This window comes from Trichosurus vulpecula, chromosome 4 (assembly GCF_011100635.1).
Source record: "Trichosurus vulpecula isolate mTriVul1 chromosome 4, mTriVul1.pri, whole genome shotgun sequence".
Taxonomy (NCBI): domain Eukaryota; kingdom Metazoa; phylum Chordata; class Mammalia; order Diprotodontia; family Phalangeridae; genus Trichosurus; species Trichosurus vulpecula.
Genome location: NC_050576.1, coordinates 72,538,419 through 72,558,864, shown reverse-complemented (window position 1 = coordinate 72,558,864; position 20,446 = coordinate 72,538,419). Strand labels below are relative to the sequence as shown.

The 20,446-nt window shown below is 40.7% G+C and overlaps 1 protein-coding gene across 1 annotated transcript in view; it reads left to right on the top strand.

Annotated features, from left to right (window-relative positions):
- Positions 1-20,446, top strand: part of LOC118847915 (protein transport protein Sec16B) — a 58,610-nt gene that overhangs the window by 28,416 nt on the left and 9,748 nt on the right. Inside the window, 8 exon segments of the mRNA XM_036756608.1 lie at positions 3,726-3,843; positions 4,540-4,651; positions 7,118-7,223; positions 8,888-9,028; positions 10,108-10,221; positions 15,726-15,807; positions 18,985-19,248; positions 20,136-20,191. Coding sequence (XP_036612503.1) covers positions 3,726-3,843; positions 4,540-4,651; positions 7,118-7,223; positions 8,888-9,028; positions 10,108-10,221; positions 15,726-15,807; positions 18,985-19,248; positions 20,136-20,191 — 993 coding nt within the window.

Here is a 20,446-nt window from a genome sequence, read left to right as displayed (position 1 = left end):
GCACAATGTTCAGTTATTACTGCATCTACCTTAGAAGAGGCAACTCTTTCAGAATTAAAAACAGTCCTGAACTGCTTCCTAAGTAAAGTCCACATCCTGAAAATGGAGGTCAAGATTGATCCTTCAGTCATGCGAGAAATGATTATTCATATAAGAGGGCAATATGTTGATATGTCTCTGAAGAACCAAAATCTGAAAGCTAAGCAAGATTATGAAGGAAGCTGTTTGAAAGTAATATTTTTTTCTATTTCATCAATGAAACATCTAAAATTTGTAGAAACAATAAAGTCTTTGAAAACAAAATAAAAAACCCCAAGATCCAGCAGCCAAGTAGGATGATGAAGGAAGCTATTCGAAAGTAATATTTTTCCATAGTTCATTAGTGAAACTTCTAAAATTTGTGGAAATAATAAACTACTCAAAATAAAAAAAGATGAAAACCCAAGGAGACATCATATCACAAGAGAAGTTTTCCCTTATCACAACCAAGTTAATGAATTTGCTTGATGAAAATGGTGACTTAAACTAAGGGAAACATTGAAATATGAAAAACAAACAGGTATACGAGGAAGGCACAGGGTCCAGGAAGAAAAAGCAATAGGTTTTTGCAGGTCAGAGAAGGGACAGATGTTCTCTAGCCTTCACATTGGGTTGGAGGCCTTACCAGGTTCACCCAGTGAGCTTGTAGTGACACAGCTCCTTGTGGATTTGTTGACAAAGTTTGGGCACGTTCTACTGCGTGAAGCTGAAGAACTGAGACAGGGCTAGGTACTTGCAATAATAATGGTGCATTATGAAGGCACCATAGTCACTGTCGTTATTTTGTTTGACCGCATTCATCCTTGAAGTAACCCTTCCATCCCTGGTGGAAATCTAGCTGATCCTTCTTCACTGCCTCAGCCTATAGGTACTTAGCAATATACTTGGGACATCTACATTTGAGGGTACACTGTGAGTCAACACAGTGTGTATGGTCCTTTTGTATGTTATCCCTTTAAGTGGATTATAGTTATCATGGCCTCAAGTTCTCTAGGCTAAATATTTCCAATTATTTCAATAACTTCTCCTATGACCTGACCTCAAGGCCCTTCACTATCCTAGTCACCCTCCTTGGGACAATCTCTAACTTATCAATATTCTTCCTTACTGATGATCTTTCTAAAATGTAGTGCTTCAAAACAAATTCAATATAGCATTTGGGTTCTGGCTTGGTCAGAGTACAATGAGACTATAATGGTACTTGCGTATTAAGCAAGTCACATAAGCTCATTGGGCCTCTGCTTCCTCATCTATTAAATAACAGCACTGGACTAGATAGTCATTAATGTCCCTTCTAGCTCATGCTTTTCTTTTGCTTTTTTTTAAAGATACCATTCATTTCTTAGGTTTTTTGACTTATTTTTTGATACTATTCATTTTTTAAAGTTTTATTTTTAATTTGTGGAATAAAACAAGTATTTCCATAACATAGTATAATAAAAAGGTGATTGTATATGAAACTGCAAATCTACTATGCAAAACTTGCTATTCCTTTTAAATACACAACAAAATCATCATGTACATTTCTTTTTTTTCCTTCCCTCCCCCTAATCCCCACTCTAGAGATGGCTACCATTAGACACATTATTCTATACGTACTTCTATTTATCAGTTCTTTCTCTGGAGGCAAATAGGATCTTTTTTCATATGTCCTTTATAGTTAATTTGGTTATTTATAATGGTGAAAATAACTTATTTGCTAAAAGAATTCATTTCTTAATGCTGCCCAAGATAGCATTACCTTTTTTTTTTGGTTTCTATATTGCAGTGTTGACTCACATTAATCCTAGAGTCCACTAAAATTCCTGTATTCATTTCATAAGAACTGATGTCTAGCTACCCCTTTCCTGTCTTGTTCTTGTGAATTTTATTTCTTTAAACCCAGGGGTAAGACCTTACTTTTTTCCCTATTAAATTTTGTCTTACTAGATTAAACCCAGCTGGTCCAAGTCTTCTTGGATCCTGACTGTCATCTAACAGAGGAACTGTTTTTACTTACTCAATACCATTTTCAAATCTGATTAGTATGCCATCTTTGGCTTTATCAAATTTGTTGATAAAAATATCCATTAGCACAGGTCTAAACACAGATTTCCCAAGGCACTCCACTAGCAACTTCCTTTTAAGCTGGCATTGAACGACTAATGAGTACTCTTTGGCTTCTCTTCTTCCCAAAGTCACCAATCAACTCTCCTATCCTATTGGCCACATTTCTCCATTTTGTCCATAAGATTAGCAAGAGAGACTCTGTCAAATGCTTACCTAAAATCTAGGTCAGCTCTATCTATTGCATTCTCCTGAACTGCCAGGCTAGAGTTTGGGGGGTGTGGTTTTGTTTTGGACCTCATATAGTGCTCTTTAGGTTTACAAAGCACTTTAAATACATTGTTTTATTCCAGTGCCCTTTCAATCATACTGTGCGAAGAGAATACTTAGAGGAACATGGTGGCTGTGTTCAGATATTGGAAAGGCTGTCATGTAAAAAGAGGATCGAATGTGTTCTTTTAGATACTACGAGCTGAAATAGGAATGACAGGTAGATCAGGGGTGATAGGCAGATTGTTGCACCATGTGATCAAGAATTGCCTAACAAAACTGTCCAAAATGTAGCTTGACTACTTTTTGACGTTGTGAGTTTCTATCACTGGAGCTGTTTGAATAGAAACAAAATGAACTTTTTAGTTTAAAGGAGCCCCAGGAAGCTAGGTGGTACAGTGGATAGAGTGCTGGACCTGGAGTCAGGAAGACTCATCTTCAATCTTCCTGAGTTCAAATCCAGCCTCAGACATTTACTACCTTTGTGATCCTGGGCAAGTCACTCTACTCTGTTTGTGTCAGTTTCCTCATCTGTAAAATGAACTGGAAAAGAAAATTTTCTCCAGTATCTTTGTCAAGAAAACCCTAAATAGGGTCATGAAGAGTCAGACAAGGCTGAACAGCAATAAAAAAGAGCTCTTGGTCCAAATATTGTAGAACAGGTGTTCTTAACCTGGGGTCTATGGATATACTTCAAGGGGTTGATGAAATTTGATGTGAATAAATAACATTCTTATGCAATTGCTTTCCTTTTGCAATCCTATTTTAATTTATGCATTTAAAAACCTTTTTTTTTGAGAAGGGGTCCTTAGGCTTCACCAGCTTGCCAAAGGGGTCCAAGACACAAAAAAGGGTAGAGAATCCCAGATGTAGAGGAATTGCTAGATTGGATAAGGGTTGGGCTAGATGTTTTTCTCAGTTTTTCTCCTCTAAGCCACGTCCCTGGAATCTAGCACATAGCTCTCAGATCACCTCATAACTGATTTTCTCAATATACTGAATTTCCCTACTTATTTGTTTTCCCTGAGTTCTTGGGTCATCAGTTGACAGCAGTGCTATTGAGAAAAGATAGGAGGTCAGGAGGGGCTGCTGGAATACAGAGAATCTGAAGGATAGTGCTGAGGCAGCAGAGATACTGATTTGCCAATCCAAGAACCTGTTGGCTGATCCTGAAAGGCTAGCAGAAGCCATCAGGGATATTGGAGAGGGTCTCCTGCATTAGCTGGGAGTGAATGAATGGATGACCTTTCTATTTCTGAGATTCTATAATCCTGTCATTCTCAGTAAGGATCCCCCCCTTCTCCATTTGCTTGTAAGACTGGCTTGGGGAGATTCCACTAACCTGCCTTTTTTCTCCTCCTGTTTTTCAGTGCTGTGGGGACAAGCATTGGGGAGACTGGAGGCCACACCTGGCAGTAATGCTGTCTAATCAGGCTGGAGACCCTGAATTGCATCAGCAAGCCATTGTTACTATGGGTGATACCCTGGGTAAGGCAAAGGAAGCAGAGATTTCCACTCCCCCTGAAACCCACTCAGAGAAGCCTCAAAATAGACTGTACCTGTAAAGCCTGAGCTGTGAGGTCTATTCTCCAGATACCCCTGTCACTTTGGAAGGAAAGTCAATGAACCAACACAATTTTATTAAGTACTAGGCATTGTACTAAGTGTGGGAGATACATAAGACAAAAATAAATCGGTTCTTGCCCTCAAGGAACTTGCATTCTACTGGGGAAAGAGAAGTTCTCAGACAGAAACCCTGGGGAAAGGAGCAAAGATCTGCCCTTGATCCTGTGTTTCTCTGACCTCCTTTGTGAAAAGTTTTAGATACGAGTTTGATTCTACGGAGGCACAGGCAGGCAGCACAGCCTTACTTCCCACTCTTAGGAATGACAGCAGTAATTAGAAACACCAATGAATTTCTAATCAGAAGTCACTTTACCCTGACTAAATACCTTTCCATCCTGCCTCCCTCACAGCACACCTGCTCCTTATTTTTTTCCCTAATTATCAAGGCCCCAAATTTCTAGACTGAGAATGTGGGGTGGGGACGTGAATTTCTTGTTTCGACTACTAGAGGGTATCCATGCATAGGCCCTTAAACACCATCAGATTCACTGATCTCTGCATGGATGCTACTTCTGGTGGCTGGTTCAACCCTGACTGGCTTTTGCTTTCCTCACCCAGCGGGGAAAGGGCTATTGGAGGCAGCTCACTTCTGTTACCTGACGGCCCATGTGCCTTTTGGTCACTACACTGTGAAGACAGACCACCTGGTTTTGCTGGGCAGTAGCCACAGGTACGTGGATATGTTAGCACAGGGGAAGTAGATCGAACATGTGTGAAGGGAGGGCCTTTTTTTAAAGCAATTTTGAATTTTGTAATCTCTTCTTTTATCTTCGATTTCACCTCCCTTTCATGAGATCCCCAGGCCAATATTATTTCCATGGGCAATATCCCTGGGCAGCATCTTTGGATGCAGAGAAATGGTGCATGAGCCATAATGGACCACCAAGGGTCCGCAGATGCCACTTGAATTGAAAAAAAAATACTTTAGTGTTTGCATTAAATGTGTTCGGCCACCAGGTGGTGCTCTGGTCCCACAGACTGAAAGCTACAACATGACCATTTTGGAGCTCTCTGGAAATTTCTGGGTGCCTGTGACAGCCAGGGCTGGCCTGAGCTTCTTTTTCAGAGATTGGGTTTCTTTCTTCCCTTGCCATCTTCTCCTCTTCTCTCCGTCCTCCTAATGCTCATTATCCTCAGGGTGCTGTTCCTGGCTACCCAAGCCCTACCACCCACCTACCCTCTACCTCAACACTCTGTTCTGGACCCACTCCCCCTTAGAAAAGTTTACCAGTCTTTCTCTGACAAGCCCTTGTTTCTTGCCAAGGATTGCTAGCTCATCATAGAAATTCCTCTGTCTTAATGCCATAATAAGTGTGTGTCTTCATTAACGTTATCCTTCTTGGGTACCATATTTGCATTTTAAGAGGGAGTTTCTGGAGATAGGGTCTTAATGTATGGTTAAGTCAACAAGCATTTGTTAAGTGTGCCAGGCGCAGTGCTAAGGCCTAGGGATTCAAAGAAAGGCAAAAATGGTCCCGTCTCTCAAAGCGCTCACAGTACACGGGGGGTGACTACATACAAACAAACAAGGCATATACAGGATAAATTGAAAGTAAGGTCAAAGAGAAGGCAACAGTTTCTGCCTTCAAGGAGCTCAAATCTAAGGAGGGAGGCTACATTCAAACCAGTGTGTACAAAGAATATCTATCTATCTATCTATCTGTCTATGTGTTTGAGTGTATATACATATATGTATATATAGATGTACGTGCATACATGTATACATACGTACATACATATACACACACACACACACACACACATACTAGAATGGAGGTATGCAATGCCAGAGGGAAGGCACCAGCATTATAGGAGACTGGGAAAGGCTTCTTGCAGAAAGTAGGATTTGAGTTGAGACACAAAGGAAGCCAGGGAAGTTAGGAGGCGTCAATGTGGGGGGAGAGAATTGCAGGCATGCGGAACAACCAGTGAAAATGCACAGACTCAAGAAATGGAGAGTCATATGAGAGATACAGGAAGGAGGTCAGTGTCCTTGGATCTGAGAGGATCTGAAGGAGAGTAAGGTATAAGAAGACTGGAGAGGTAAGATGGAGCCAGTAGAGAGTGACTCTAAAGCTGGGGAGGACATATAGTGAGAAAGAGAGAGAGAGAGAGAGAGAGAGAGAGAGAGAGAGAGAGAGAGAGAGAGAGATCTAGAGTCCGAGGACCTGTGCTCAAATCTCATCTCTGATTCTTGTGACTTTGGGAAAATTTAATTCACTTCATCGGGCCTCAGTTTCCTCATTTGTACAATTTGAGTTTTGGACTAGATGGTCTCTGAGGTCCCTTCCAGATTTAAATCTGTGATGATTCTATGGTTCTCTGCTCAGTTTTAGGCACTAAAGTGAGCTGGTGGGGGAGGTATTTTGAGCAGATAGAACCTTTTGGTTTTCCTTCTGATCACTGAATATAGTAGCGGCTTATTCTGCTTTTTCTTTCCCCCATTTTCTTTTGTGTCATGCCCTCTCATCATTCTCTCTGTGAACCTCTGATAGTTGCTTCCTTGATGTCATTCTTTTCTGAATATTATTTCATTGAAGAATTTATTCACCTAGTAGCCATCTTGCACTGGTGTTGGGCTCCTCTAGATTTAACTAGGCAGTTCTTAGGACAGTAGGGCCAGTCCATCCCCAGGACTAAGGATAATTTTTCTCAGGCAAATGTTTTTTTTTAATGGGGCTTTAGGGTTTATTTTTGAGGGCACGCTGGAAAACACACCATCCCATGTTCCAAGTAGAGAGAATTTACAGGTCATTCACAATGTGGGTGAGGTAGCTCTGATGAAATGTTCCCCTATATTGCAAAGAGAAGGATATAGAGAAGTCTCTATTCTGGATTCCATTTGCTTTCCTTGGCTCTCTAGTAAGAAATTCCATGATTATATTTCATAGCTACTCAGTGGCAGCATTCTCATGCATTTTTCTCCCAGTTCTAGAGGGTAGTGGTGATGGGGGAGATCAGAATGTTTATGTTGGGTCCCCAACCTCTCATGAATAATCTTCATACTAGAGTAATTTACCTAGAGATCAAAACCCCACCATACGTAGGTGATGGTGTGTTTGTGGGCCTACAAGGAATTCCCATTTCTTTCCTACACCTCATATTCTTTTTATTTACCATTATTCCCTGGTTTTAGTCAGCAGTTTTTGAAATTTGCAACCACTGAGGCCATCCAAAGGACGGAAATCTTCGAATACTGTCAGATGTTGGGACGGCCTAAATTCTTCATCCCTTCTTTCCAGGTAATTACATTCCTTGGCTGGATTTGAATTTGGGTCTTCCCAATTCCACAACCAGTGCTCCTTCTACTGTACCACCTAGTTGCCTCTTAAGGAGTTTATATTCAAAAGGAATTTTACTTGAACCAAGCTATCTTTCAGAAGTACTTCAACCTCATGCCTATCTCACAACCTTTGTTCTTATGGGCCAAAGACTCATCATCTTTATCCTCTTTAGTATTTGCTGGTTTAGAATCTCTCCAGAATTGAAATGCTAGTTTTGCTCATCTTCCCCAGCTAACTTTGCCCTTTGTGAATACCAAGTCTTCAGCTGCTTAATATTAGAACATATCAACTATCCAGAAATATGGGACTTTCTACCATTGGCCATTCAGTTCTTGGTGGTTTCTCTTTCTTGGCTTTTGTGACACTAGAAGACCTGCCCCTGATTTTCCTCCTATCTCTGCCCATCTTGTCTTTCTCTTTTTCTATAGCATATCTTTTTCTTCCTTCTTCCTGCCCATGAGGATTCCCAAGTTCTCAAAGTCTGGTTCTCAACCCATTGCTCTTCGAGATATCAATAACTCTCTTATATTTGGATTGTTGTTGTTTGTCCTTCATTGTCAAAGAGGACCACGACATCAGAAAGGTGATGTCATGACTTGCAAGTGAATTGGATTTAAGTGAGGCAGGGCTGTGCAAAGTCACCAGCCTCACTCTCTCCCCCTGAGCCATCTGGGTCCAGTGGCAAGATATAGATCAGGATGACTGGAGATGGCCCTGGATGCAGTGAGAGACATTGGCCTTTTTAAGTTAAGATCTTTCTCATGTCTCATTTTGACTGAGGCATTCCGTGATTAAGGCTAGGTAAGAAATGAGGCAAGAATGGCCAAAACAGAAACAATTGCTATTTATACTCACTGTGAACCATCAGAGCCCAAATAATGCCCAAATGCAGCTTGGGCTGGGATCTATTGTTGGCCAATCAATGATTTGGGTTTAAGGAATAGTCCTTAAAAAAAGAAATCTAGCCTGTAAGCCCCAAAATATCTTGCAAGGTTTTAGTGATCAAAATTTATATTCCTTTGTATTTGGACAACAGACATAGTATATCACTGGGTCTTTACTTGAAGCTCTTCCAGGTTGATCAGACCTGCCAGAAAACCTGTTTCAAAGGCATAGTCTTTAGAAAACCCAGATCACCCCAACACCATGATGAGGCATGGAAGCAGAACTTTAGTAGAGAACACAGATAAATGTAATACATGATAAGTGCATTAAAGAGATAGATATGACACTGGCCCTGTCCTTGTGGAGCTTGCAGCCTGCTGTGAGATATGGCATATGCAGTGAGCTACAGTACATTAAAAGTTTACCAGAAAGACATGAGTGTTGTATTACCTGAATGACAAGCATGTGATATCTCAATTCGTTTTCATGGTCCAGAACCAAGGAAAAATTGAGTTCATTTGATTCCATGGCTTTCTACATTGACCTGGTAACACCATACTAGATTTAGAATTGGACTTTTTCAGAATTAATAGTATGTAGCTTTCCATCCTTAAGTGGGAAAGCCATTTGGAGCTGGGTGATCAGTAATCTGACTTTTGGGAATTCTTCTTCATGGTTCTTTCTCTTGTTTTCCCCTCCTGGACTGACCCATCATTGGTCCTCTTTTTCTTTCACAGGTATACAAACTGCTTTATGCTTCCCGTCTGGCAGATTATGGTCTCACATCCCAAGCCTTGCATTACTGTGAGGGTATCAGCTCAGTCCTCCTGAGCCAGACAGAGAGCAGCCACCCTGTGCTATTAGCAGAACTCATCAAGGTGAGCTACTCCAAGGCTTCCGGGAATGCGTTTTTATCTGAGCCACTTAATGAAAGGCATTGTAAAGCAGCTTAGGCACCCCTGTTCCGTCTCCTTTGAAGATGCTGTAAAAGTGTAGTCAATAGAAGCCTTTGACCACATATGCAAGCTCAGATATGATAAGCAAAAAGAGGTCTGAGACTGTGCACAAAAAAAGGCTGCTGTGCACCCCTGGGGGTAGGCATGTGATCTGTAAGAAATCCACCTTCTTGTTTGTTTTCCGAATACAGTAGAACCACATAATTCCAAGTGTGTTCTCCTAATTATAAACATTGGGGTTTAAAAAGCATATTTCAGTGATTAAAACAAGAAAAAAGCCTTATTAAAATACTTTTAAATGCATAGAATATTTTATCACATACAGGATACATTTAAAAAGAAAACACAAACAAACCAACCCACAGCTTTGAAAAAAACACACAAAAAAAACAACAAATAGAAAACCAGGAACATAGTTGAAACTTTTTTTTTTTAATATCAGCTTCACTAGTCGCAGAATAAAAAGTCATCCTTTCTTAGAACTAAAGTTTGTTTTAGAAGAGGCTCGGTGTTAGAATGCTTGGGTTCCATAACCAATGAGATTGTTGGTTGGAGATCCATATACCTCGTAATAGCTGCTAATGGGATCCAGTGGACAGGGCCCAGCCCCTTCCTGGTAGGGAAGGCTTAGCTCTCAGTGATGGTGGAATCCACATAGCTTTAGAGATAGCCACCTTCTTAGGGCCAGTAATGATTTATGTCTGACATTTTTCTGTGTTATTTATGGCGGACCAAATGAGATAATGCATGTAAATTGCTTATAAACCTTAAAGCACTACAGTGTATACAAGAGAGTTGTTATGCTTCTTATTCCCTAATAGATATGGGCACGAAAGTTGCTGAAGTGGTCTACTTAGTTCTTTAAAGATTGCTGTTCAGTGTGATTTTTGATTTGCCAGTAGGTAATGTTTCTTTCCCTTTTCTCTTTTTTCCTTCCCTTCCCCCACTTCTCCTGTATTTCTCTCTTGCTCCCCACCATTCCCCCTTCCAATCTTACATAGTTATCAGAAAAGCTGAAGCTGTCAGACCCTCTGCTCTTGGAAAGACGTCATCGAGGGAAAGAGCAAGAACCTGAGTGGTTGGTAGAGCTTCGGGAACGACAAAGGGAACTCAAGGTAAGTGAGGGTGGGGTGGAAGAGTCAAAGGGGAGAGCTTGGTAGGAGACATTAATTTTCCTCTGCCGCTCTGGGGACAAAAGGTGGGGGCTTGATTTCAGTAAAGGTCCAGGGCACTGTGTGCATGTGTGTGGGTGAAGATGAGGGAGTACGACTAAGAGACCTCGAGAGAGAGGCCAAGGCAGTTTTGCCCACTTCTTCCACCATGCTCTCTGGAATCCCTGCTCTGCTAGAGACAATCTCCCTTTCATTTCCAATCTTCTCTTCTTACACTCCTTCCATCTCCTGGCAGTAATGAGAACCAGGTTTTTTTCAAAAGGTTCCACATACCGTTTCTCATGTTCCTTACTCACAGGACCAGGATGATGGATGGGCATCGCCAAGCTTGCTCTGTCACCTTTGGATATCACTCAATATCAGACACTTTCATCCGTTGATCTTGAGTACCTTTCCCTCCCTTCTATGATTTCAGCACCTCACCTACAGTGTTCCTCACCACCCCAACCCCCATCATCATCCTTAGGGACTTCAATATTCATCTTGATTTCCCTTATAACCACTTGGCCTCTTAGTTCATCACTGCCCTCAATCAAAACATCTTAGGAGAGTCTATGATAATAGCTTAAGTAATCATGATAGTTTAACATTTTGGGGCAGTGAATTGAGTGCCATGTTTGGAGTCAGGAGGACTCATCTTCTTGAGCTCATATCTGGCCTCAGACACTTACCAGCTGTGTGACGCTGGGCGAGTCACTTAAAATCCTATTTGCCTCGGTTTCCTCATCTGTAAAATAAGCTGGAGAAGGAAATGGCAAATCCCTCCAGTATCTTTGCCAAGAAAAGCCCAAATGGGGTCACAGAGTTGGATATAACTAAAAAAAAATGGCAGAACAACAATGTTAATATTTTATATAGCCCTTTAAGGTCTGTAAAACACTTTATGTATGTTATCTCATCTTAGCCTCAGAATAACCCTGGCAAATATTTGATGTTGGATTCCAATTCAGGTATTCCTGATTCCAAGCCAATAGCTTTGTTCGTCTAGTTGATCAAAGTGATTTGCCCAAGTCACATGGATAGTGCTTGATACAAGATTTCCCAACTCCATGTCTAGGGCTCTATCCATTATGCCACCTAGCCTCTTCAGTTAAATGAAACTACCTCTCCACAGTTACCAATGATCTCCATCCTTCTTGGCTTTTGCAACCTTTGACACTGTCAATCACTCTCTTCTCCTTGATACTCTCTCCTCTCTAGGTTTTCGAGACGTCACTCTCTTGTTTTCTTCTCTTAACTATCCAATTACTCCTTCTCACTTTCCTGTGGTGGATCTTCGTCCAGATCAGGCCTGCCAAGAGGGCTCTGTCCTGAGCCCTTTTCTGCCCTTTCCCTATGCTCTTTTGCTTGGTGACCCCATCAGCTCCCATAGATTCAATGGTCATCTCTATATTGATCAATTTATCCAGCCCTAACCTTTCTCCTGACCTCCAGCCTTGCATCTCCAATTTCCTATTGGCCATCTCAAACTGGATGTCCCAAAGATATTACAAACTCGACAAGTTCAAGACTGAACTCACTATCTTTCCCTCCAAGCTTCCCTGTTAGTAAGGGCAATACCATTCTCCTGGTAACCCAGGCTCACAACCTAGGTGTCATCCTTCACTCCTCACTCTGTCTCTTACCCTCCACATCCAATCTACTGCTAAATACTGATTCTACCTTTGCAGCATCTCTTGTATATACCCCCCTTCTCTCCTCCGACCCTGACACAACTCTGGTGCAGGCCCTCATCACCTTACACCTGGACTATTGCAATAGCCTGCTGATGGGTCTGCCTACCTTAAGTTTCTCCCTGCTCCAATCTATTCTTCATTCAGCTGTCAAATCAATCTTCCTCAAATTCCTGAAATGCAGATCTGACCATATCACTCCCCTTTTTCTCTCCCCTTTCCCACTCCAAGCAGTAAGCTCCAGTGGTTCCCTGTTGCCTCCAGGATTAAATATAAAATCCTCTCTTTATGTCCTTATAACATGGTACCTTCTTACTTTTCCAGCCTTCTTACACTTTACTCCCTTCAATATAGTCTGAGATCTAGTGACACTAGATGCCATGTAGTGGAGCTCTTCACATTTTCATGGGCTGTCCTCTATGCCTGGAAAACTCTCTGCCTTCTGGCTTTCTCAGCTAAAACCCCACCTTCTTCAATAAATCTTTCCTGATCCCCCACTAATGCTGGTCCATTCTCTCATATATCTTTCAATTTATCCTTTCTATATCATGTTTGTACATAGTTATTAGCTTATTGTCTCCTCCATTAAACTGATCTCTTTAGGAACAAAGACTGTCTTTGGCCTTTCTTTGTATTCCCAGCACTTAGCTCTGTGCCTGGCACACAGTCAGTGCTTAATAAATGCTTGTTGACTTGACAAGCCAGCTTTAAAAGTCACGTGAAGTTAATGTATTGCCTTTCTCAGAGCCTTATTTCTAATTAAGGGCGTGAAAGACAATATCCACAGTTTAAAGAATTTTAGGGCATCACCAGTCAGGTAGGGGAAGGTCTTTTTTTAATGTGTCACCCTGGTTTATCATACTTTGTAGATGGCATATGATGCCTACACTTAAGATCATGTCTAATGTCCTTAGGAAGTTGGCAGGATTTCCAGAAGGTCTTCTTCTCTCATTCCTGAGGAACTCCTTTTTCTTATTCTTGGTTAGTAACTGTTAGTGTCTCCTACACAATCATTGTTGGGAATGCCACCACTTAATGCCACAGGCACGCATGGTAGACTAGGAAAGTCTTCACAAGGTGTGAAAGATAACAGCTATCACTGACTTGGTAGCTCAGTCATCACCATGCAGCCAGTTGGTGGATGCTGTGTCTGAGACTTTAGGCCACTTACAGTACATGGACATACATGGAGGACACACATGCAAAACAGGAGGAGGGGAAGGGAATAAGGATTCTACACTATGTGCTGGGGAAATATGATCTCATTTGATCTTTGCAACAACCCTTTAAGGTAGGTGCTGTTGTGATCACCATTTTACAGTTGAAGAAAATGAAGCAAGCAGAAGCTAAGTGAATTGCCCAGTCACAGAGCTAGTAAATGTGTGAGGTTGTATTTGAACTCAGGTCTTCCCGAGTGTAGTCCCAATGCTCTATCCACTGTGCCATCATCTGCCTCAGGGGAGAAACACAGGCAAAGCCACTAGGTAACGCATTTCCTCAGAGCTGGATTGATCCACCACAATAAGGTGCTCTCTTGTTCTATCTTGTGTTGATACAGTCAGTTCTGTAGTTATGGTAACATAATATTAATGATGATGATGATAGCTTTTACATAGCACTTTAAGGTTTGCAAAGCACTTTACAAATGTTATGTTATTTAATATGGGTCAGTTTAAAGAACAATAGCCCCAAAGCCTGTTTTTTTCCCCAACTTGATATGATGCTTAGAGGCAACCTCAGAGTGGCTAATGCCTCTGGTAGGGTTATGGCAGTAGGCAGCAGCTGCTACCTTCTTGCCCATTCAGCTCAATTGCTCTTCCTCTGTCATTATGGTAATTGTGATTAACTCTTACCTGTGGCTCCAAGAAGCTCGAGCATATGCAGTGGCCACACCCTGGTAAACCATCTTGGCAGATAGGCTAGGTTAAGGTTAACCAACAGGCATCAAACCCATTAGTGAGTTAGGAGATGTCTACCCCAAGCATGTAAAGACTTCTCCCAGGGGAATGGATGGATGAGAACATTTTGTTCCAGTGGCCATGAAGGTGCTGAAGCAGGCACTGTGGAGTACTTAGAGCTTGGTCAAACATTAAAGACACCAAGGTCATCCACTACATCCTGGCCGGTCATCTTGACTTTCATCTTGCCACTGGACTTTGATGACTATGGAAGAGAAAGTGAGGCTGATGACTTTGTACAACTCTGCCTCACTTAAATACAATTCACATACAGGTCAAGACATCACCCTGTAATGTCATTGGTCCTCTTCAAAAATAAAGGATAGATAACAACAATGGTGACGAATGACAATGTGGAAAGCTCCTTCGAGCTATGGATCTTTGACTCTCCATTTTGAACTTTCTAAAGCAGTAGGTCATGGCCACCAAAGCTCTTCTAATGTTTTAGACTTGATGGAAAAGCTGTTAGATGGAAGTTGTCTTAGAATAAGTGCAAGCAAAAACTTGGGGGACTTGTGATTTAAAAAAAAACAGTTCTCAAGGGACCCTCCGCTTTTGCAAATGTCACTTCTGGGTAATGTGGGGATAATTTCTTAGAAGTTTTCTCTTCATTTCTTTCTTGTTCTTAAAATTATAAAAATCAGTCATAACAGATAAAACAGATCTAGACCTTAAGAGAAACTCACCAAATTGTCACTCTTTAGAGAGGATAAAGGGGGAAATTTCTACAGGAAGGAGGGATAATTCCTTAATTTCTCCAACTTCCTAAATATTCTTTAGATCCATAGTTCTAGTTCTTACATGTGAAGATAACTCCCTTTACCTCTTCCCAAAGTGTGGAGTAGCATTGGGAACCTATATTTTCAAGGCCGTGTGTTCTAGAGTACAGTAGAAAGAACATTGGATTTGGAGCCAGAGCAGGGGTGTGCTAGAGCTAGCTTGAATCTGCTCGTGAGAACCAATTATTAAATTTCCATTTAAGCACTTACACTTCAGAAATCAGCTAGCCACAAATCAGGACTTGGTTTATTGTTTTGTTGATTGTCTAGACTTGAAGCAATGGTGAAATTGTTCATAATACAGATGAAACGTATGTTTTTAGCTATGTGAATATTGTATATATAGTTAAATATTAATAATGCAGATTAAACTTGTGATACACATACATAAATTTATAATGTATTATATGTGTATATATGTATACACACATACATATATGTGTGTGAATATGTATATATGTGTGTGCATGTGTGTATATACACATACATATGTGTATGTATGTATGCGTGTGTGTGTATGTGTGTAATTAAACCTACCAGCATGCCTGGGAGCCAAAGGACTTGAATTTGAATGCTGGCTCTGCCATGTGGATGATCTAACCTTGCGGCAAGTCATTCAATCTCTCTGGGCCTCTGTTTCCTCATCTGTAAGATGGGGGGGAGAGGGTTGGACTAGTTGGATTCTAACATGATTCCAGCACCAGATTTGTGCTGCTTTGATCTCAGGTCTCTTCAACCTTACTGTTTCACTTTCCAGTGAATAATACATGGGAGAGTGGCAGCTGTTGTCTCCAACCACTTCCTGGAAATTGAATCAGCATTACTCTTCAGGGGCATTGAAGGATAAGGACATGGAAACATAGGTCAATACCCAAAGGCTATTGTGACTTGTTAGTAACCCATTTAGCTTCTACTTCATTGTCAATTGCCTTGGAATTCCTATCACTATAATGAGTTTCCTTTTGACTTCAAGTTTGTAAAATGCCTAATTCTCTCTTTTTATCCTCATTTTTTTGGTTTGTTTGTTATTTTTAAAGTTTGCGAAAAAAGCAGAAGACAACGTTGGTGATCCTGATTTCGTTTACACAGATATTTTAAAAGCCAGACAGTCAACAGCAGGTATCTATGTGAAAAGTTATATGTGTATAATTAACTAGTGGGGCTGATTAGCTTAATTTAATCTAATCTAACTTAATATAATAACATGATATAATAATATAATACGATATATTACTTACTGATATGTTACTTACATGTGTCATACTTATATTTATCAGATATGATACGTATGTGATATGATATATGACTTATTTTTAAATGAGAGCAGTGTGGTGTGGTGGATAGAGAATATCAGCTCATAATAAGGAAAATCTGGGTTCAGCTCCCACCTCTGACACATACTAGTTGTGTGACGTCAGACAAGTCTGTATCCCTAGTTCCTGACGCTTAGTAGATGCTTCATAAATTCTTATTGATTGGTCAGTTGGATTAACCTTTCAGTGCCCTCTAGGACTGCAAGTTGTAGGATAAGTGACAGGCATTGGTAAGAATTTCCTCCCTGTGAGTTCCCTCTACCAATGAAATCAAAGGAATGGTTCGTCCCTCCCCCAAAAGGCAGCATGGCATAGTGAATCAGGTACTGGTCTTGGCATCAGGAAGAGCTGAGTTCAAATACCATCACAGAAACCAGCTATGTTCCTTGGACAAGTCACTTAACCTCTGTGAACCCCCAAGAGACTTTTTAGGACTTTTCTATTAAGTCGTAGACGTGTCTTGTGTGAAAGGAATTTCCCACACCAAAGAGAGAGTAGATCTTTTTCTCATTCTTGTGTATAATAGTAATGGTGATGATGATGGTAACACGCTTCTGTCTGATGGGAATGAATTTTTTACCTACTCAGTTCCTACCCATCTTCAAAGCCTCATTCAACTTCTGCTTCCTCCAAGAAGCTTTTTCTGAGTAATATGGTCCATTTCTGAATTATGACATTAGCAGTCAATACTATACAAGTGATTACTTAATTGTGCACTCCCTTCTATTGTTCTCTAGTGTTTAACTATTTTATTACAGCTTTTGCAGTTTAATAAGTAGTTTCCTGAGGGCCGGAAGCAGAGACTATATCCTATCTCCTCTCTCAGTTCAGGACACATAATAGGCATACAATAAATACTTGTTAGTTGAGTGATTTTTAAGTTGAAGTTTGTCTCCATCAAATCCATTTGTCTCAAATATCTTTAGGGCACTTTTAGGTTTCAAAAACTTAAGAGTGCACCAAGACTTTTGGGACATCTGGTATTTCTCCTTCTAAAAAACAATAAACCAACCCAGAATAGATATAAACACAAGTACCTGGAGTTTATATTGCTTGAACAACTCAATCCCTTTATTCTTCCTTCTTGCCCTTCAATCTTCCAGACCCAAATCATTATGCCTTGTCCTTTTAAATGAGTAACATGCCCTCTGGAGCTGTAGTTTGTTTTATTTGAGGCAATTCCATCCCTTACACCCATTTTCATGTTCAAACACCCCTGCCAATCTCGCTCATTCCAGCTCCATCCTTTGCTTCCTTTTTTGTACTTCCACCACTGTAATCAGTTTTCAAAGCTTCCTTTGCTTGGCCTAGGTAAGAGAGGTCCACAAGATTCTCCACTCTTCCTTACTTCTTATCTTTGTATTTGAATGACCTTCACATATGGTGCCTCAATTCCAAGAAATATTGTTACTTCCTCTTACTCTCGTCTTTTCTTCTAGGGTATTTCATTTTTGTTTGTTTATTTTCTGATTAATCAAGCTCAGAACTTGTCCTTTTTGTTCTCACCTTAACCGAAGGCATCAAACCTCCTGCCCTGCCATTTTCCTTCCCTCCTCACTCCCTGAGTAAATACTAGATCATCACTTCCACCTTTCAGATACTACAGTTCCTTTACTTTTCTTAAGTTTCTTTTGTTCTCTGCACTTGCATTTTGAAGATTTTGTTCATCTCTAGTTTTCTTAGAGGGTGCCTGGAAGCCATCAGTTCTAATAGTCTTTCCCCTTTCCCTTCCTCATTGCTAATGAATAGTCCTGTGTGATTATACTGACTGGAATAGTTTTCTAATATGATAATTTTGAAAGATAAAATTATTTTTGAATGCAAGCCATTTTCCTTTGTTTTTCAATCTATCATATTGTAACCTCCCCTTCCCCTTCCTTTCCCTTTCCTTTCCCTTGCCTGCAATCTCTCTGTTCCCAACCATTTGGGATATTTTTCTTTTTGATCTGGAAGCTATGGAGCTTGAAAACCACATTTTTATCGGTTGATTATATATCACATATGTAAAATGAATAAATGTTTGTATAGCATGGTTATTTTCAAAGTGCTTTTACAAACACCTTCATTAGGGTTTAAAATATCATTGAGAGGCAGGTAGTCATAGGCATCCCTAGAGAAACTTAGCTCCTTTTCCAAGATCACACACAAAGAGAGGAGTTAGCCCACTCTCTTTCCAGGGGGCAACATTTGATCATTCAGATTCTCTTTTCCTTTCTCTTTTTACCTGCCTTTTGGTCATTATCCTGTTGCTTAGCCCCTTCATCAGAAGATGAGCTAGGGAAATCAAAAGGCTGGAAACTTCTTGCATTTTGTCAGTCCTGCTTATTAGTGGGATTAGTAAGAATTCACAGTAGTGAGGTTGGGTTATCTTTGGATTTCAGATTTCTTTGTGAACTCATATCCTTGGGTACCTCACTTAAAGGAGAGTTGGCTTTATTCTACTCAGGAAGAAAGGAAAGCCATCTATGAATTTCTGATGTTGGCCTTGAGATTTTCATTGGTCACTTTTCCAAGGCTTAAATAAATGAGCCCCTAAGGATGCTCTTAAATGGGATGGTAGAACTTTAGCTCTCATTCATCATCAAATGAGAAAATGTACCTGGAAGCAAATTGACAACTCTAAAAAAATAGTGCTGTGAGAAAAGAGCAGTGGATTTGGGGTCAGAGGACTTGGATTTGAATCTTGACTCTGCTATTAGTTATTTGTGTGACCTTGGGCAAGTCATTTAATCTCTATGGACCTCAGTTTCCTCATCAGTAAAATGGGAGAAGGTTACACTACATGACTTAGAAGGTCCCTCCTAGTTTTAAATCTTTTTATCTTAATTGTAGGATATTAATAATAATATTATTATCATCAGCATTATCATTGTGATATCCTTATCACTACTTTCTAATAAAGACATTAGAATGAATAATTTTAGACCGACTTCATCAAAACCTGCCTCTGAGCATCTCATTCTTCTTTCCCTTTTGTCCTCAGAGAACACCCTCTACCAAGATCCCAGTCAGGGTCAAGGCTACACAGAACCCCTCAGATACCCTTCATCCGTGCAGCTTCTGCCTGAGGGGACAGATCTGAGCCAGCCAGATCTGCAACAGCACCCTCCCTTCCAGCTAGGTCTGAGTCCTGCTGGGGAAGGACCAGGCACACCAGTGCCGCTTTATGCCAGGCCGGAGACGGCAATGACAGTATCCTCTGAAATGACACAGCCAGAGGAAGATCAGCAGGCATACCTACCCCATGGTAAGTGCCTGGTACCTGTGCAGAAGAGCTTTTGGTGCCAAAAGATTGTAGGGGACCTGGATGTAGATAAAGGGACAAAGGAAAACAATCTTAGAGGGTGATGACTACAGATGGGAGTGAGAACTGATAAAGGTGCTAACATCCACAAGTGGAATGTCTGACTTCAGAACAACTTCCCCTTGGGTATCAGGCCCTTTAGCATGAAATAACCATTTTAGGTTCTGTAATTCCCAGATGGAACGGGGAGAATTGGTGTGGGGAAGGCAAACCTCTTGAATTATGAGGGTTCTTGGAATGATGCTCTAGCCTGTGGAGAAAAAATGCCATTCATTTTTTTTTAACCTCACTCTCATGTCAGGCAGGACCTCTTACTGAAGGTCATCCACTTACACAGAAGGATAAAAGAAAGAATATGCAGAAAACTCTTCCTAGTTTTATTCTAAGTTCCTTCATATGAATCTGATGCCTGAATAAAGTTGCTGACTTTGCCAGAAAAGAGCCATAAAAGGAAGAGAAGAGGTAGACAAAAATTAACATCTCTAACTTTTTCTGCTGCCCAAAATGGCGGCAGAGGTCAAATTAGAGAGAATGGAATGGGGCACCATTTTTATTAGATATAGAAGACCAGCTCAAGGTCCCCCTGCTCTTGAAGATACAGACATGACCTTGGGTCCAGTGTGCAGGGAGGGGCTGGGCTAAATCCTGCTCCTGGCATGGTTGGACTTGAGGAGGACAACTGTACTTCTAATAGTAGGAGTCCCCTGAAATGACCCTTGGGTTGAGTGACCCTATTGAACCTGCTTTTGGATGCCAGTAGCTTTGTAGACAATTTCAGGAAATAATGAAGGGAAAAGTCTAAGCTATGTTATTTTGTTTTTATATCACAGAGGATATCCCAGAATCTCAACAGTCATACCAGTACCAGTCCCCTGAGATTCAAAAGGTATTTTCCACACTCTAAGTGAGAAGAGGCCTAAGATGCTTAAATCAGGTTATACTGTTTATCTCATGGAAGTTTGTGGTCATGATCTGCCTGTTTGGCCAGATATGCTTACTACCCAAAAAATCTGCTTCCAAGACGGTTCTTTCTCTTTTATTTCTTGCTATATCCACAGTCACTAATTCTTTAGGTTATGAAGGCCAGGAAAGAATGGTCTGTGCTTACTGTTTATTCCTAACCTTGCCAATCTCTATGAAG